General features: G+C 40.3%; 1 protein-coding gene across 1 annotated transcript in view; it reads right to left on the bottom strand.

The window, feature by feature from the left end:
- Positions 1 to 1,275: 1,275 nt before the first annotated feature.
- Positions 1,276 to 18,067, bottom strand: part of LOC309417137 (macrophage mannose receptor 1-like) — a gene marked incomplete at both ends in the record, with an annotated part of 31,670 nt that continues 14,878 nt past the window's right edge. Inside the window, 13 exons of the mRNA XM_082014583.1 lie at positions 1,276 to 1,520; positions 1,945 to 1,986; positions 3,871 to 4,038; positions 5,477 to 5,593; positions 5,833 to 5,985; positions 7,008 to 7,173; positions 8,795 to 9,027; positions 9,862 to 9,964; positions 11,473 to 11,621; positions 12,816 to 12,930; positions 14,440 to 14,582; positions 15,878 to 15,978; positions 17,656 to 17,723. Of these exons, the coding sequence (XP_081870709.1) occupies positions 1,276 to 1,520; positions 1,945 to 1,986; positions 3,871 to 4,038; positions 5,477 to 5,593; positions 5,833 to 5,985; positions 7,008 to 7,173; positions 8,795 to 9,027; positions 9,862 to 9,964; positions 11,473 to 11,621; positions 12,816 to 12,930; positions 14,440 to 14,582; positions 15,878 to 15,978; positions 17,656 to 17,723 (1,803 nt within the window). The remainder of the gene's footprint in view (positions 1,521 to 1,944; positions 1,987 to 3,870; positions 4,039 to 5,476; positions 5,594 to 5,832; positions 5,986 to 7,007; positions 7,174 to 8,794; positions 9,028 to 9,861; positions 9,965 to 11,472; positions 11,622 to 12,815; positions 12,931 to 14,439; positions 14,583 to 15,877; positions 15,979 to 17,655; positions 17,724 to 18,067) is intronic.

Here is an 18,067-nt window from a genome sequence, read left to right as displayed (position 1 = left end):
TTTTAATGCCCATTTAGTGAACCAACCTACAATAAAAACTTATTTACATGTAGTTCATACACATGCAAAATGTTTTAATTTAAACATAATTAAAATCTGTCAAAAGATTAAAATATCAAAAAATATCAGATTAAATAAGGACCTTCTCTAGACTAAGAGCTTTGAGTCATTCAGTTGTTTACACTTGGCATAAAATAAACCGGGGAAAAAAAAAAACAAACTTGTATGTGAGCCCACTGTATACTTTTAGGGTTTATGAAACCAAAAAATATACCAATAGACCAATATGACATGCAATGCTATCAGCTCCATCATGATGGAATTCTGGAATGATACTCAAAGAATTAAAACAGACTTGGCCAGGGGGAATTTGGTTAGAAATTAGGAGAGATTTTCTAATGGCAAGTTCCATTAGGCTTTGAAAAAATGGCCTAAAAAGGTATGAAATCTTCAATGGTATTGTAGATTTCAAGAATAAATTTTATGTAATTTTTGCAGGTATGAATTAAGTATGATTCATCCTGCCTATTCCCCTCCTTTTGCAGAATCCTTTGAGATCCCTATTCTATTATTTAAATGATAAAATATTTCTATTCACAATACATTCAAAGCTCTTATTATAGTTGATCTTTTAATGTTTATGTTACAGAATTATAGCAGAAGAAAAACAATTTACACTTTCTTTTCTATCAGTCATATACAGACGAGGAAAATATGTTAATCCAGATATTACAGGCAACACGAAGGGTTTCTGTGGGTACTTCGGTAGCAAAAGGAAGACGTGGACCCACTGCACTGGAGCAGGCTACCTGGCTGAGGCAGGGAGCTGGTCCTGCTTCGAGCAGGGACCTGTGCCAAGTGAGCTTGGAGGTCCCCTCCAACCTGTGCAATGGTGCCAGTCTGTGCTGGAGACCAGGGTGGCATTTTCAGGATACCTACAGATCTGGTTGTACTTTTTGGGGCGTGCTAAGGAGCATATTCTCACAGTTCCCTGTGGTGAGCTTGGTTCTTCTTGTGCCTAAAGGTGATGCTGGACCCATGCAGAGACTGGAACTGCTTGAGCGTAGCTCCAGGTCTATGTGTATGCTTAACAGTCCTCCCAGGTACTACAGTTTGTGAGCAGATCTCTGGATCTGCCTTGCAAGATTGCTTGTTCCTGCTAGAACAGAAAGCAAGAGGGATCCTGTGCAAGATGAACCAGAATTTCCATAGGAGAATATCACTTTTAAGAATTCTTGTATTCCAGCAGTTTAATTCCTTTCAAAATCAGGCTAATTAAACTGTTGCGTGCTCATTTTGTTCAATATTGGTCACAAGACAATTTGATTCATGAGTTCCAGGGTCAGCATCACCACGATATATGGCATTGTCAAAACTGGCTGTAACTGTTTGTCGATTACGTCTTTTTTTATAGAAGAAATAGAATGTAAGGCCAGTTCCTGTTAGGAGAAGGAAGATCAGTGTAACAATCACCCCACCTAAACTATTTGCAGACGAACCAGCAGCTTTGTTTTTTGATGCTGTGAAAGACAAAAGAGAACAATTACTACAAATGGCCAGAGGCTGCTGTTGCTTATAACAAACATCTCCCTAAGTAAACCGAGTGAACTGTAAAAGTACTGAACAATCACAACAGCAGTTAATTGATGCATGTTCCAGATGGACGATGCAAAATTGGGCTCAATCTTTTCTATGTTCCTTTTAAAAGGAGCATTGTATTGTAATACATTATACTAGTCAAAAAGCAAAAAAAAAAAAAAATCAATAAGACAGCCAGTTTGAAAGAAGAGCTCTCCTTTTGAACAGATTTAAAACCAATTCACCTGTGGCCATTAAATGGGTATTTAAATGAAACTTTTCTTGAGGTAATTTTACTTATAAATAATAAATGCCTATAAATTTATTGAAATTTATGTTTAATGGTCTTATGAGAAACAAACTTACCTTCACTGACAGATGAATTATGGGTTGGCTCAACTTCAATAACTTTAAAATTAAAAAAAAATATATATTATACACAGTTTGAAGGCAATCATTCAAAGATTAAATAAATACTGCATACATAATTTTCATTTTGCTTTCCTATCAAATTTTAAGTAATCATAGATTCATACAGTGGTTTGGGTTAGAAGGGACCTTAAAGTTCCAGCCCCCCTGCCATGGGCAGGGACATCTTCCATGAGACCAGGTTACTCAAAGCCCCGTCCAACCTGGCCTTGAACACTTCCAGGGATGAGGCATCCACAACTTCTGTGGGCAACCTGTTCCAGTGTCTCACCACCCTCACAGTAAAGAATTTCTTCCTAATATCTAATCTAAATCTACTTACTTTTAGTTTAAAGCCATTATCCCTTGTCCTATCGCAACAGGCCCTGCTAAAAAGTCTGTCCCCGTCTTTCTTATAAGCCCCCTTGAAGTACTGGAAGGCTGCAATAAGGTGTCCCTGGAGCCTTCTCTTCTCCAGGCTGAACAACCCCAACTCTCTCAGCCACTCCTCATAGGAGAGGTGTTCCAGACCCCTGATCACCTTCGTGGCTGTTCCCCGGACCCACTTCAGTAGGCCCATGTCTTTCTTATGCTGAGGGCCCCGAGCTGAACACAGTACATGGTTGTGAAAAGTATATGAAAACATTTTCCCTGGCAATTCAGGCTGAATCCCTCTAATATTCGTGTTAAGAATATTGGGGGGAAGGAGAAACAAACTGTTTTCTCACTATTAATTGCTTTAAACACTTTTTTTGGTAGGTGAGACAGATGTTCAAAGTTTTTACACTTCCACAGTGTAAGGCTTCACACTTCACACTGAAGAACTCAATTTTTTACACTTGCAAAAGTGAAAAGCACATTTGTACTTAACGGCATTTAAGATGTATTTTTAGGCGAATTCCTTTTCCTCCTCCATTGCCTGGGGAGTATGGTTCAGTTAATTGCTTGCAGGACTGGCTGGCTGGGCCCTACAAATCTCATGGATGACTCCATTGCCAACCTGCCAGCATGTGGAGGACCACAAGCAGCAGACTCAATTGGTTCCACATTGCATCTGTTATATTTGTGCAGTGGATCCGTTTGCCAGTGGCAAATCTGGCCTGTTTCATACTGTCTCCCGGCTGATGTGTGCAAACACAGCTGAATCTGTGTGTATGTGGTAACTCACGCTAGCTGCACGTGTGCAGATTTACATCCTCCATACTTCACGCCACACTGCTGTGCACACAAAGGGGACTCACACCAGCCTGGGTTGACGTCCAAAAAACCACAGGGCCACAAGTAACCATTACAAATGAAATGTACTATGCTGTTGGGTTGTCGTGGCACGTCTCCCTACGCCCAGGTCAGCAGAGAAATGAATTAAGCCCCACTGCCCACCCTCTCCGGATGTTTTCTGCTTGGTCTTCAAGCAGATCCCAGCACGCTTCATTGGCACCGACCCCATGCGCAGCACCTACCTCCTTTCTGCAGGAGCTCAGCGACTTTGCACTGCTGCCCTTAGCTTAGCTATCAGAAGAGTGTCTGTCTTTCTTCTCAGCATTAGTTTAGTCATCTATTCATCATCTAGTGCCCCTCGCACTCTAACCATAACGACTATGAATTTTTTCTGCACTCTCAGCAGGTGGTATGTTTTCTCCTACCCCAGGGTACAGCAAATGCCAAGAAATCAATGCTTTTAACCTGAGAGGAGGAAACAGTGACTCGGGTTCTTCTCCAACATTATTCCTCATTGTCCTTAACAGAAGTTACTTTTTGCTTTGATGCAGATGCACACGCATCAGCATAAATGCATAAAGCATACCCAGTGCATAAGCAGTTTGGCTTGATGCATATTAACCGCTACTGCTGAAATAACCCAGTGCTCAGAAATTCAGAACTTACTTTTGGGGATTTTGCAAATAAAATTCTGGTCAACAGAACAGTAGTAGTTCCTCCAGGTTCCACTTGAGACATCCATGTCAACACAGTGCTCGTCAAAAATTACTGTAGGCTCTCCTTTCTCCCAGTTGACAAATTCTACCGCACTTCTGTCTGTCCATATCCACTCCCCTAAAATTAAAAGTATTACCTAGTGAGTGAATGAAGCGGGGAATCGTTTCTAGTCTACTGGGCACAACGACATGGGATATGGAATTTATTAGGTGATGAAATTAGCATCACAGAGGGCTCATTTCTCTCTCTTTCATAGCCAGAGATGTTCAGATGGGAGTGTACCAAACGTAAATGCTCACAGACGAAGTTAACTCCATTAGGCTTGAGGGCCACGGGTGTTGGTGATGCGAGGAAGAAATGCCCAGGTTACCAGAGGACTTTTAGCCAAAGCCTGTGCCCAGGATTCCTCTGTGCCTGGGAGCCTTAGGAAAAGATCACCTGTGTGAGCCACACTCTGCAGCTCAAGGATCCAGATTGCTCAGGAGATTTTCTTTATGTGTGTACCCAAGATCAGTGAATAGCTGCTTTATTAGAGCTGGATTAATCAATTATCTTTCAGACTGAAGCAGCGCTCTTTAATAATAACCCCCTGCTCATCTCCTGCTGAGGCCCATCAGGTAGGAATATTCTCCATCTCTGCTCCCTCAGGGTGTGCTTTCATGGCAGCAGATCCCAATACGACTCGCAACCGCCTCAGTGCCACCTCCTCCGTCCCCCCAGCTGCAGCTGCACTTTCCTCTTGCCTCTGCTTCCATTGCATGTAGCAGTGTGGCAGTGCAGTGGGCCAGGTCAGGAACAAACCATTGCTTTTGTACCACTGGTTTTCATCTAGAACAGATGAAACCGGCCCACCATGCAACAAGGCGCCTGCCCCTTGCTGGTGGTGAGAGAGAGGGACTTGGGCAGCCATGGCCAAGGCCACTCGCTGCAGCCCGGTCCAGACTCGCTCTAGAGATGTACCCTCAAAGTCTGACATGAAAAACAGGTTTCAGAATTACAATGATATAGAAAACAGGATGAAATCTGCAGGTTAAAAAAAAGAAAAGCGGAAATATTTTTTGATTAAGAAAAAGTTTCCACCAAAATATTTAGGAAAAAACCCTGAAATGTAAGTTAAGAACTGTTGCTAGGCAGCTAATATAAGCTGCTGTCCCCCGTGTTGGTTAGAAATAAATTTCAATTTAAGGCTGCCTCAGCTTTTCATAACAAGACAACATTTTTCTTAAAAGACTAACACGGGCTAAATGTCAAGCAATTTGAGTAAAAAAAAGCAACAGGAAACATTTCAATCAACTACTGCAGTGCTAAGGTAGAATCTTTTATAGGCTGAAACATACTCTAATTAGAGTAAAGATAAAAAAAGCGTCGACCCCTTAGTGGTTTATGTTTTAAGTATTTTAGCAGAAAAGCTATTAAACATTTAACAGTTGATTTCTCTCTGTTTATTTAATATTTAGTATGTTAGTATTAGTATTTAGCATGTTAGTGTTACATAGTATTCTCTCTGTTTATTTAGTATTTATTTTCATCTCAGTATGCTTGGTGAAATAATTACCATCAATATTTTTGAACAGTCCTATCCAAAACTTTCTGAAGTCACTTGCAAGTGGAGACAAATAAAGTAAGAGAAAATTCATTTCAGCCGAATCTTCTATGGAAACCAGAGAAGCACCTAAAAATATCAGTTAAATATTACATATAATTTCAGCAAGATTTTCAATAGAAATTCATTATCTCAGTAAACAATTTTCTGATCAGCTTTTTCATAAAGTAGAAAAGCTTGATAATAAATTTAAATTAGCTGTAGCTTATAATTGCTGAATCACATCTACGTATTACCTCTTAGTTCTGGATTAAAAATCCAAACACACAAACAACCTGTAAAATATTCTAATAAAAAAAGGTACTTGCCCATTTGAATACATGTCATGGAAGCATCAGGCCAGCTTTCCTCAGAAGTGGTGTGAACATAGTAGCAATGACCACGGAAGGGGATCCAAGATCTACCACGCTTCGGTTCAGGACACTTTCCAGGAAGCTGTGGTGGTTCACTGGGGATCACCTCTATTAAGAAGACACACAGGTTTCAGTAGGGTCTTAAAAGCCAAGGGAAACGTGTACTCCTGCACCACACATCAGCCCTACCAACTTGACAGTGATTCCAGGAAAAGGAATATCACACAGACTTAACTAATGATAAAATACTGCACTAAACAAGGTAAACTAGTAATAAACTACACTGATCGGAGCTGGTTCTCCAATCTGCTAAAGAAGGCTTCCACCAGTCTAACTGCAATTGTCTTCAGCAAGGCAATTTTTACTTACAACTTGTGAAACAGCATGAGGAATGAGTCAGTACACATAAAGGATCTCCACACCAGCACCACAAGCCAGTGGCTTGTGTCCAGCCAGTTTGTAGCAAGGTTGGTCAGCGGAGCTGACCTCCATACCTGCCCTTGTACATACATCCTAAACTATGTAACAGTAAAATCAGTAGCCTACTGCATCACCTCATTGAAACCAAAGCAGAGGTTAAATGAATATAAAATTTGCTGTGAATTAGGGTGCAGAGATCATAAATTCCATATATAATTTAGAATATATTTGAAAAATAGGTGCAAAATTTGAGCTCTAAAGTATCTCAGCAGAAGCTTCCCAGGATATTATAACAAATATAAATGAATCAATTCATCTGCTACACTGACAGAAGTTTCTCGTCTCTCAATGTCACAAAAGATTCTTTTAAATGTAAAAATATATCATTAATATATTTATAGTTAGGCTGAAGTTGATTAATTCTGCAGTTCTTGACAAACAAGGATGCAGAAAAGAAGTATTGCATGTGGCATGAGATATTGCAGTTGTCTTTATGACGTACATGTGGTGACTGGCCTGTGAAATGAAATGTCTGGAAATGACTCAAGACAGACTGGATTTGGGAGTTCTCCCTTAACAAAAGCAATAGTTTATGACAAGGCATACAGCATCTATCACAATCTTTGCATATGTGGAAAAGCTAAATTCAAATAAAGTCATTAATTCAAACTCCAGCCTCACAAATCACATTTCTCCCATTCACAACTTACCATCAGATTGTTTACAGAGAGATAAAAATGTTTCGTTGCAAGATGTTGTCTTCCAAAAACCATCCAAATCTAAATAGACACAGGCTGTGTTCTTATTTGGTTCTCCACTGGCCCAGTTATGATACCTGCTCCTCCTTCTATCTGACCATATGTAATGGCCACGAGTCTAAAAGCAAATGACAATAAAGAATACGTCACATACAAGAATTAGATTGAAAGAACATTAAGATTTCGCTTGAAGGTATGTAAAAATTAGGAAAAATCACAGTCACGGTTTCTCATGCAAAATTAATTCGTCCTCTGTCATGAATACGTAACGGTCTGGTCCAGACTTCCACTCTCCACAGCAGTTAGGGCAGTGGTCCTACAGGTGTTTACTTAGTACACAACCTCTGTTATTCAATTCACACCATCCACCCCGTGCATTAAACGGGCAAAGGGCCTTGCGGTAACACATGTGAATATACAGCTGAAGATTTTATCAAAGGAGTCAACATATACACACAGCTCAAATGAAGATTGCAGAGAAACTGCTGTTAGCATTCCTCTAACACAGGCTTCTCTATATATTTAGAAAGCAAACAGAAAAAGCAGAAGCTCCACTGGAGAGAGGAATACTGATGACGTTTTTCATGGGCCATGCACCACAGACCTCTGCCACCCGTGCTAACAGGGCTTGTGATAGGTTTCTAGCTCTTGCAAGGACCAGCTACTAGAGCCAAGCTAAGCATGTATTTTTTCAGTGGATTTCACCACTATTTGCAGAGTATGACCAACATTAGTCACACCCATGGCTCCTGTCACCCCCTCCTGCACAGTCTAGCCCTTTCTTCCTGTGATCTTTGGATGCAGGCTCCCATCCAGTTCTTTGTGCCAGTTCCTTTCCTGTCCTTTTTCCTTTGACGTCCTTGGCCACGTTTCATCCCAGATTGCTGTTTAATCCTGGTTTCCCAGTGCCTGCTCTCACTGAAGAGTGGCTCCGGTTCCTTTCACCGCAGCACCTGTGCCCTCTCTCAGTCCTGTGTCCCACCAAGCTCCAGCTCTACCTCTCGCCTCTTGGTTTCCTCAATGCTCGGGTTCCCCAAAAATCCAGCTACATCATCTTTTTTCGTGTTCTTTTTATATGCCTCTAACAGATGCTTCCCCTTTCAGACCTTTCCACTCTTTGCTGAATTAGTTTGTTGGCAGTTTTTCACAAGGCACTGTCTTCAGCTCCAAAAACCAGCCTAAGGTGTCCCCATTGCCAGGTGCCTGCTCCTGCCTCTACGCTGCACCTTGCCATTTCCCCTATTGCCCGGCACAAGCTCTTGTAGTGCCAGGCTGTGAATTAAAAAAAAACTTAAAATAACCTCACAAAGAAAGAACTATTTTCAACCCAAGATGTTTCTGTGGTGTGCTCCACAATGTGTCTTCAGGAACGGCAACGCTCCCCGACATGAGCGTGTGGTAGACTGTGGCGTAGGAAGTGCAAACTCCATAGCCACTTTTACAGCATGAAGCCCCTGTCTACTGCAGCTACATTCTTGGTGGCCTTTGAAATGCAGTCTGTGGCAGTTCTCACTTATGCTGTGGCCAAACCTTTAGATGAGTAAAACCCCTAAAGTGGAGGGAAGTCAGGTACCTCAGCAAGGTTTTGATGCCTGCCACACATTCACGGATCTGACCGACCGCGCTGTCATGGGAGCAAACGGTGCCCGCAGCAGTGAATCCTGTCAACCTCTGAGCAAGAAATACAGCTGACCTAGACTGATCTAGGGCAGCAGTTCACAAGCATTTGGTGGACTCACTGTGTTGCTGTTAAGACCAATCCATACAGGCTCCCCATGCTTTAGTATTTGTAACCACAGGTAAGATTCAGCGTAAGGATCCAAAATGCTGGCAAGTTCTGCAAACTGGTCTCTGCAGTTCTTCTGTGCTTCTTCCCAGCTCATTTTGTAGTTGATGACTGCATAACGGTCATCACCATAATTGTTAAAGCCAAACATTGGAATTATGGGTTGGGAGTTTTGCAGTTTGGGGTCTATAATGATCAAACAAACAGAAGAGTCAAATGCTTTATATTGGTTAGACATATGACACTGAGAGAAGATCTAGTGTACTGAAGTAGTCAAGTAATTAAGAGAGGCTGGAACAATAAATTAAGATGCATCCCAACTATCATGGCAGTGATGAAATCCATGTTTTCATGCTCTGTGACAAAATTTTCTACTTCTTGTCAGAATGACCTTTTAGCCTAAATAACTGTATCACCTCCAGAAACGTGCCCTGCAAGCTCTAGACCTTCCCAAATCATATGGTAACTGTATAGGGCATTAAAGGGAACACTTCCCCAACTTTTCCCATTATACACTAACATTTGTTGTATTTCTGACAAGGAACAGGGTACGGTAAGCACATCGTGAGCAAGCAGAGGCATATAATTGCTGCTCGTGAAATCGCGTGAGTCAGACTGTAAAGGAAATCAAGCAGGGCAGTTTTCCAAAATGAAGAAGTTGCAGTACTTTTAACCATAGCCGTAGAAATTCAGTTTTGAATAGTTTACCCACATAAACACAAAGTACTGTTCTCTCTCTCTGCCACCTGATCACCAAAAATAGTAAAATACATGACGATCCACAAATTTTTTAAAAATTTTTTTAATTTAGTGGTCTGTCCTTAAAATAGGAAAGGTTAAGAGTTTTTCTGCAAAAAATAAAACGTGTGCTCATTTTGTTAAAATGGTCTTTAGTGCATCTGACACTGTCAGATTAATTTGAGTTAAAATAGGGTTGAATATGGGAAAGTCACTTTTAACTTCAGTTTGACATAACCACAATAAATCAGCTGTACTAGAAAGCGGTGAAAGAAAACTCACCAGAATTTTTCTGGCATATGTAGCTTTTGCTTGTTTTACATTCTTCATCTTTCCATTTCCCTGCCTGTTCAATAGGGTTCTTCATCATAAAGATGCAGTCATCCTACAGGGGAAATGAGAGGAACAAGAAAAAGATGTGGATAGGTGGGAAACATTCCTACTCCTGGATGTGCAGACTCACCTGTCACACGCAGGCACACAGCGATGAATAATATGAAGGTCATACACAGGAACTCACACGAGCGATGGTCGGGAGTCTGCACTTGGATGTCAGAGGGAGTCGCAAAGCACAACACGGAGGCAGGAAGAGTGCCTGGGCCTGTCTGTATGTATATAATCTCTGTGCATGCACGTGTGTGTGTGCGTGCGTGCAGGTAGACGGGCGTGTGCTAGGCCTGGCCCACGGGACCTTTCAGCTCTGTTGCTGCTTTCCCGGGGGTTATGGGGAAGCTCTCACAGCACCGAAGCTTGCCTGGAGAGCTGAAACCCTCTTCCTGCCCCAGTTCGGCACTGGGAACTGAAGTGGTCACCGCCGCGCAGTAATGTGGTGGTAACGACCAGAAACAACCTTTTGTGGGGGACACCTCCCAAGCCCTTACCACCGCAGTCTGGGCTCTTACCTTTCTTCTTTTCCTCTCACAGCGTGAGAAGCTGCTGCTTGGCTCCCTGCAGCAGGAGGCAGCGGCTCTCCCCACCTCATACCAGCACAACCTCATGCTACCCCCAGCCCCCTCAGGGGCACTAGCCCAGGTCTTGGCTGCAAGCGAGGGAAGTTGGTTGTGGAGCAACTCGTGTAGGGAAATGGGCAGAGCCTTCTACAGAAGGCATACCCTTGTGTCAGATGGGGAAGTCCTGGAGATCCCAAAACCCATCTCCAGCCTGGATGGCAGCAGAGATTGGACCTCACAGAACTTTACCCCATTTTAGCTGAGCTCAAAGCAATTCTGACATGAAAAAGAGTGAAACTTGGTAAAGCCAGCAGAGGAGTGCAGAAATATCACTGTCAAACTGTATTCTACATTAGCCATTTTACAATTACTGAATAACAGTTTTGTTTTGCAATTAAACACAAAATGGTATAGCAGTGCTGAAAGTTTCAAAATGTGAGGAAGAGATCTTTCAGAAGGAATATTAGACAGAGAAGATAAAAATGAGAAAGGAAGACACAGTCTCCTTCTTTTGAGGATTTCATTCAATGCATTTATATTAATAAGCTCAACACCAAGAAATGAAAATATATGCAGTTATCTGAGTATTTTTATGAAGATATCTTTCACCGCATCCCAAAATTATACAGTTACTGCCATGCTATGGTTTATTTTAGTCTCCTGATCAGTCATGGTAAAGTGAGGGAAATTGCGCACTTGCCTGAGTTTTGCATAATGCTTCCAAACCTCTGTCTGGATTCATGCAGAATCATGACAAAATACAGAAGTTGAAAAAAATGTGTGAAGGTAGATCTCTCACATGATTACTCTGCTTTTAAAAGTGACAAGTTTACTAGAAATCTTCATAAAGGAAACTTTACAGAAAATACAGTTGTAGCTGCATATATTTTATTCATCTACCAAAGTTATAATGTTTAACTGATAAACAGAAATTAATGTTTACCTTACTGTAATAACTTCGGGAACCTTTTGCCCAATTTGTATAGTAAACCGGGCTTCCATCTGTCCATAAGTACGTGTGCTCCTGATTTATGTCATTCAGCCCAATCCAAGCATCAGTTGCAGCATTTTTTAAGAGGGACATGAGGAAAGCTGAAGGAAAAAAGAAAAATTGTACAAGGAGAGAAACTGAACGCACCTTTCCTCAACAGTGCAGACTTTAGAGTGCCTGGAACCAGGATGATGAGTTTTGGTTTGCTCTTTTCTAATAAGGTGGTAATCTTATGATAAAAACTAAAAATAATAGATAGTCAACTGATGTTAAAGTCAGAAAAACTATTTACATACTCAAAGACGGACAAATTTTGATACATAAAATTGTCTTTAAAATATTTAAGGAATTTATGTGTACTTTCTTCTGTGTTGTTCATCACCTGAGGAAGCAGGGAAAATGTTTTGATGGTATTGCAGGAATTAACATGAGTACACTAAACCTTGGGACATAGAAAATGGGTCTACAGACTGTGCACTCCCTTTTCTTCTTTGGTAACTTCTTTTTGAACCAGACTTAATAACTTCATTTCTAAACAGGCATAACACAAAATTACGTAATAACCACGCATGTACGTACTGAGATCTCAGCTGTTTGTAAGGCCAGATGCCATTTCCCTTAGCTCCTGCCTTAGACTGACTTTCCGCTAAAAGAATGTCCTTCCTCTGCTATAACGAAAAGCATGAACCACAAGCACTGATGGAGAGAGCTAGGAAGGAGTCCGTGTGCAGCCCTCAGGACCTGAGGCGTTACATCTCCTGAGCAAACATGAGGTCTCACTAAAAACCTGTAACAAGCTGAGCATCAAGACCCACAGGCTGAGGTCCGGCAGAGCAAGGGGAACAGGTTGGGACTCCAGCACTGGAGCCTTCTGCTGCCTGAAGACATGTCCTCCACTGACACCCACAGCATCTGGCTCAGCAGCTAGGTGCACGGTGATTTGTTGTGGATATTACTCCCTTTGTGCGCTATTTTTACATGTACACTTAAAAAAACCTAAAATATGGACATTTTATTATATGACAAGCCCCTGATACAAAATCTTAATACTTGAACAAGTATGATTTCCTTTGCGCGTCCTATATTAACCCCAAAGCTATGATTTTAAAAGTTAATCAAGACACTAAAACCTATGCAAGCATTTTCCCAAAGGTGCAATTTCTCATTCAACATAACTTTATATTAATATGGCATAAATAATAGCATGTATTGCAGAAGCTATAACTTCTGTTTTAATCTGTTTATCAGGAATTACTTGAAGTCTCATCCAGTATCAAAACATTGGTACTTTATACCTTGCATTTCCCTTTTTGATATAGTAGCCAGGTTTCCTCCAAAATCAATACAATTGTTCCGCGCAGCATGCCACGTCAATGTATCATTTTCATTAAGGCCAAATGCTTTGAAACACTGAAAAAGAGACGTGTGCCAAATCTGTAACTGGATGGCATTTTAATTTCTGGTGGAAGCATTTCTGTTTGTAACAAACAAGATAAGCTGGATATTTTAAGCAAAAAGGGAGAGGTCTTTATGAAAGAGAAGATCTATAGTAGAAAACTAGTATAACCACCAATATTTTAGCATTTACTTAGAAGAAGGAATGTCAGTCTAATGATTTCAGTAGAAATTATGTTAAAGCTTCTGAGCACACTTCTGAGATGTGACTTTGTAGCAGGAATGCCTAAGAAGAGCTCAGAAAATAAACACGGATAAGATATGTTATTGAGGCTAAATATCTCAGCTTTGTTGCCCTGTTTGTCAAACCAGGTTTGGTTCTCACAGGTTAATCACCGAAACAGAATGATTCTGACATTACAAAGAAAACAATGAATTTATCATTTCTTGTAATATGATCAGTGAGATTTAATCAAGACATCACTAGGCAGCCTTGTCAGAGTCAAGCAACCTAAATGTGCTAATTAAAGCACGCAACAGAAAAGTTAATCAGGCAATTTGGGGAAAAAGTTGGGCAAAAGGGAGGTAGCTCCATGATGTTCAGAAGCAGTGTGTAAACACTTGTAGAAGAGTCAAGAAAGGAGCCTTTGGAAGCTCCTCTTCCAGGAGGTGAGGAAGAGGGAGACATTTTAGCTTGAGAGTGCACCGTGAAAGGGAACAAACTCTGAGTTTGTTACTCTCTTCTCCAGGGCTGAGAAAGGGAAGGAAAGAGGAGACAGCAGCCAGTGGATCTCAAACAAAGGAGCTCTATCAAACTGAAATCATATTTTGGCTTAGCCAAAAGGAAGACAGAGTCAGCTAGACGAAGCGATGTAATCAAGGATTATCTTCATTGCTAGGTGTATTCTCAACAGTGTATGCTGTTGTTCTACAGCTTTTATAGCTTCGTTGATGATAATCTATGGATTTTAAATACATACAGTGTCTTTTCCTGAACTTTTGTCTTTTGAGAAGACTAAGAGTGATCTTACATAATAAAGTGTGGTGAAGTTTATAACTGGATTATTTAAAAAATTGTAACAAGTGTTTGGTTATAGAAAAAAAAATGATAAATTTGCTCAAGGGAAGGTGCCTTAGTGACTTAAGAGCCAGTGCATACTAGGCAAAGGATGAATAAGTGTCCAGGCATATTGTGACAGTCAGATAAGCTCAGAACAGTAAATGAAAACATACAGGTGCACACAAGGAAAGTTGCTCAGCCGTCCTTGGCAACACAAAACACTAGCAAAAATATAAGATGAAGCTTTTTTTTTGTATGTCTCATGACCTTCCTCATAACTGGTGTGATCACAAAAGAGGGTGAAATTTCTATTTCAGGAATAGTATTTTTAGAGTCCTTAAATACACACAATCAGAACACATTTTGTGATAACTGAAAACCCTACTACAACTGAAAAACTGAATCGAAGTTGGTTTTTAGTCTGCTCTTTTTAAAATACAATATACTGACATTTCATACTGCACCTTGTTATCAAAGAGGATCCAGTCTTCCGGACACCCACCCTTTGGTGGTGGTGAAGTGGGAGTAACACTTGGACGAACAGTATTGTTAAGCCTTTCACAGATGAATAACTCAACACTGCCACAGTTGAGATCATTCCATGTACCTAAAAGCAAATTAGAATAAAAGAAAAACAAAATGCAATTGAGACTGGGATAAAGAGTGTCCTTTCCTAAAGCGAATCTATCATAGGAAGTAGAACTGATTACAGTATTTGTATTTCTTTCCCTCAGAAATAATGAGTAATTAATTAATTAATAATGAGCAATTAATTAATAATGAGTAATTAATTTTAACATCCTTTAGAAATATTCAGGTTTCCAGCAAAATTCAGAATATGAATATTTTGTCTGAGAACAGCAATATTTCAATATTGCAAAACCATAGCATTGCCAGAGGGGAGTTTTGGTTCAAATGCTTCATTCACCTCTCTAAGATCTGTAAGATCTCTAGGATCACACTGTCTATATAAGGTACTCGGTCCTTGTTACCTGACTACCTGAGCTTCTCACAGTCTTACAGTCTTCTGGGCATCTTTCCTCCCTATGGGAATGTGATGTAAGAATATAACATTAACACCATCATCCCCATTTTACAGATCAGGAATGAATAAGAAAATGCAATTCATTTCATTAGCTGCAGACAATTACAAGGTAATTATCTACAGCAGAGCTAATCACACCTTATGTTTAATGGAGATATTGTCATTATAATTCAGTGAACTTATAGAAGAGAAGGACATAATTCATCTTATCTTAAAGAAAATCTCCAGATCAGGACATAATATTTACTCCCCAAAAGTGCTCACTTCCTTCCATTGACCTCTAACAGAGCCTAGGAAGATCACCTCAGCTATAGATTTTGAGACTAGAAATGTTTAAAAGTAGAAGAGATTAACTGCTCCCGAGAAGACTAACTGCTTGGCTAGTGTAAGCACAATTACTTCCAACTCTCTGTATTAAAGGATATTTGTATTTATTTTAATTAAAATATTTTATATCATTGTTTATTAATAATCAAAGCCATGCCCAAGCCCTAGATTTTTAGGAACAGCACAAATGATAACAGGCAGCTGATGTCCTCGAGAGGTAGTCATAAAATGGACAGAGGTTAGAGGAAAAATGATGCTGTCTGTATCTGCAGATGGTCTGATGCTTAACGGATTTGCTCACGTTGAAATCTTTCTGACAAAGCTGGGAATCAAATTGCAGATGTAATCCAATATATTAGCTACATAGAGTTGAATTTTTTAAAAGTGCATAAATGAAAGAGGAGAATATGATTTGTTTTCCTATGCTTTTTAGACACTCTATCAAGCATCAGCCTGCTCAGTGCCCTGCACGTGCAACCCTCCCAAGCCTATGCCACACTGTGCAGACTGAATGTTGTTACAGCACCCACCTGTTTGGGTATACATGACAACACAGTTTTCATCATTATTTGCAAAATTGGGTTCATTTGGAGCCCAGGCAACATAGTTCACTGGAGTTCCATCCATCCACCTGAAAGAAGCAATTTAGGGGAATAATTATTCTTAGTTGAATCAGTTAATATTTCTTTGTAAAGGACGTAATTAGAGTTTTGTATTTTAAGTTTCCTATATCCTAGCTTACAAATACATTTTGCTCCCTGGTAAAAGAAAACCGAGACCTTCCACTGGGAATTAGTAAAAAATATTTTATATCAACTGCTTACTCTGTTGACCTGGACCAGGTCTGTACTAATCATCTCAACTGGTGGCCCCAGCCTTTCTTGGTCTCTGAGCGTTGACAGCCTGCAGGAAACACACTGGACCCAGCTTTCTCTGGAGCACAGAAACAGAAACCTGAGCCTATTTTAGTAATTTCCTGGGTCCAAAAGCAATAATTTAAGATCTTGTAGGGTAAGAGAGAGGCTTGAACCACACATACTGGGGACCACTTGGAACCATTTTGTTAAAGAAAGGAAAACTTTAATACTATACAGCTATTGCTTTCAGTTGTGCAACAATCATTTCCCAGTTCGGTGATTCACAAATTTATTCTCAAAAAGTAGCCAAGAAAAAAAGTGAAAAAGCCTCAGTGTGCTGGAAGGAGGAAAGTCAAATGGGGAATGTGCCAAGACTGAGAACCTTCAGACAAAATCAGCTCCAGGGCAATTTAGTGTTTTTCCAGATTTGGAGACTAAGCAACTTTATGCATGTTTTTGCAACTACAAATAAGGAATTCAACAGGATGCATAGCTGCTTCCTCTTGCAAATCTCCTGAGCCAAATAGGAAAAAACAGTACATAATAAACTGGGAGAAATAATATAAAGACAAATAGCGGCACCATCATCCAACAGGGAGGAGGATGGAACTAGTGAGGGAGAAAGAGGAACTGGACAAACAACAGTGTTTGCTGAGCAGTGGATGTGATGTAGAAAGAAGAAGCTCCAGGAGATGAGACTATCCAGTCCCGATGGCTTGTGGCCAAGAAACATATCCTGAGGCAATAGAAAAAAAGACTGAAATGAAGAGGCTGCGACTCATCTGACCAAGCTTCAAACCCCAGGAGAAGGCACTAGAAAATGAGGCTGGGTGGGGGTGGAGAGGGGAGAAGAGTGTCAGAGGAGAAATGTGTCTGTAACTCATATAAGGCTCCAGGGGAGGTTTAGGACATTCCCCAGGCACTTTGTTTCCGAAGACATCTGTAGAAGAGTAACGACTCCATGTAGCCTGAAGTTGTCCTGCCCTGGGCTCTGACAGTGGAAACCATCTGGAAATTACCTTCCAGACAAGGGCTTTCCAGTATTGATATTTAACTTCTAAAAACCACCACGATGCATCCCACTGAAGGTTTTGAGGGTTCTTTTTCTTTGATCATTTGAATATTCAGTAATGTCTGCAAATACCATCTGGAACATCCTAGAGACCTCCAATAAATTTTATCTTTCATCTAACAAGGAAAAGGGGATGACACCACACTGACTGTGAGTGAACACCTCAGCCTCACAATACAAAAGTAGAGATAGAACCAAAAGAAATAGAAAGTGAAAATATCTATCAGGGGAGAAGTGCTCCCCTGAGGAGCAGTATCACATTTTAAAACTCTATGTCAAGACATGGCTGTGGATAGGTTGTGTTCAACAGTCTCTTAAAGACAGCCATGCCAAATATTCACATTATGAGTCTGACCAAACTTAATTTGTTTTTACTTACCGGAATGTCTTGTCAAGGCTCACACTTAAGCCAATATAAACATTATTTCCCCAGTCTTTATAGAAAGTCTAAAACACAAAAAATAAGAATTTTAAGACCTGTAAGAAAACACATTTCAAACAAAATAAGCGAGCTCTCAAAAAATTCTTTAGTTTCAGTTGTATATTTGCATAGTTTACAGTGTGGAGGGAGTTGGCGGAACTATGTGCTTGAACTGCAAAATGCAAAATTTTCCTCCAATTTCCAGTATTTATTTTTTTTTAAATAAAGCAGATGGGATGAAAAAGAAATGGAGCAAAAAGCTATGTGAAGAAGATAAGAATGACTTCTTAAGCAGGCTATAAAATAAAGCAATATTTTTAAGAGTTTTAGGAAAGCATAGTGAGAATTTGTTGAAAGGCCACAAGTAAAT

This window comes from Phaethon aethereus (genome assembly GCF_964289735.1).
Source record: "Phaethon aethereus genome assembly, chromosome: 2".
Classification (NCBI taxonomy): Eukaryota; Metazoa; Chordata; class Aves; order Phaethontiformes; family Phaethontidae; genus Phaethon; species Phaethon aethereus.
Note: the sequence above shows the minus strand (reverse complement) of the source record. Positions and strands in the feature narration are given on the sequence as shown.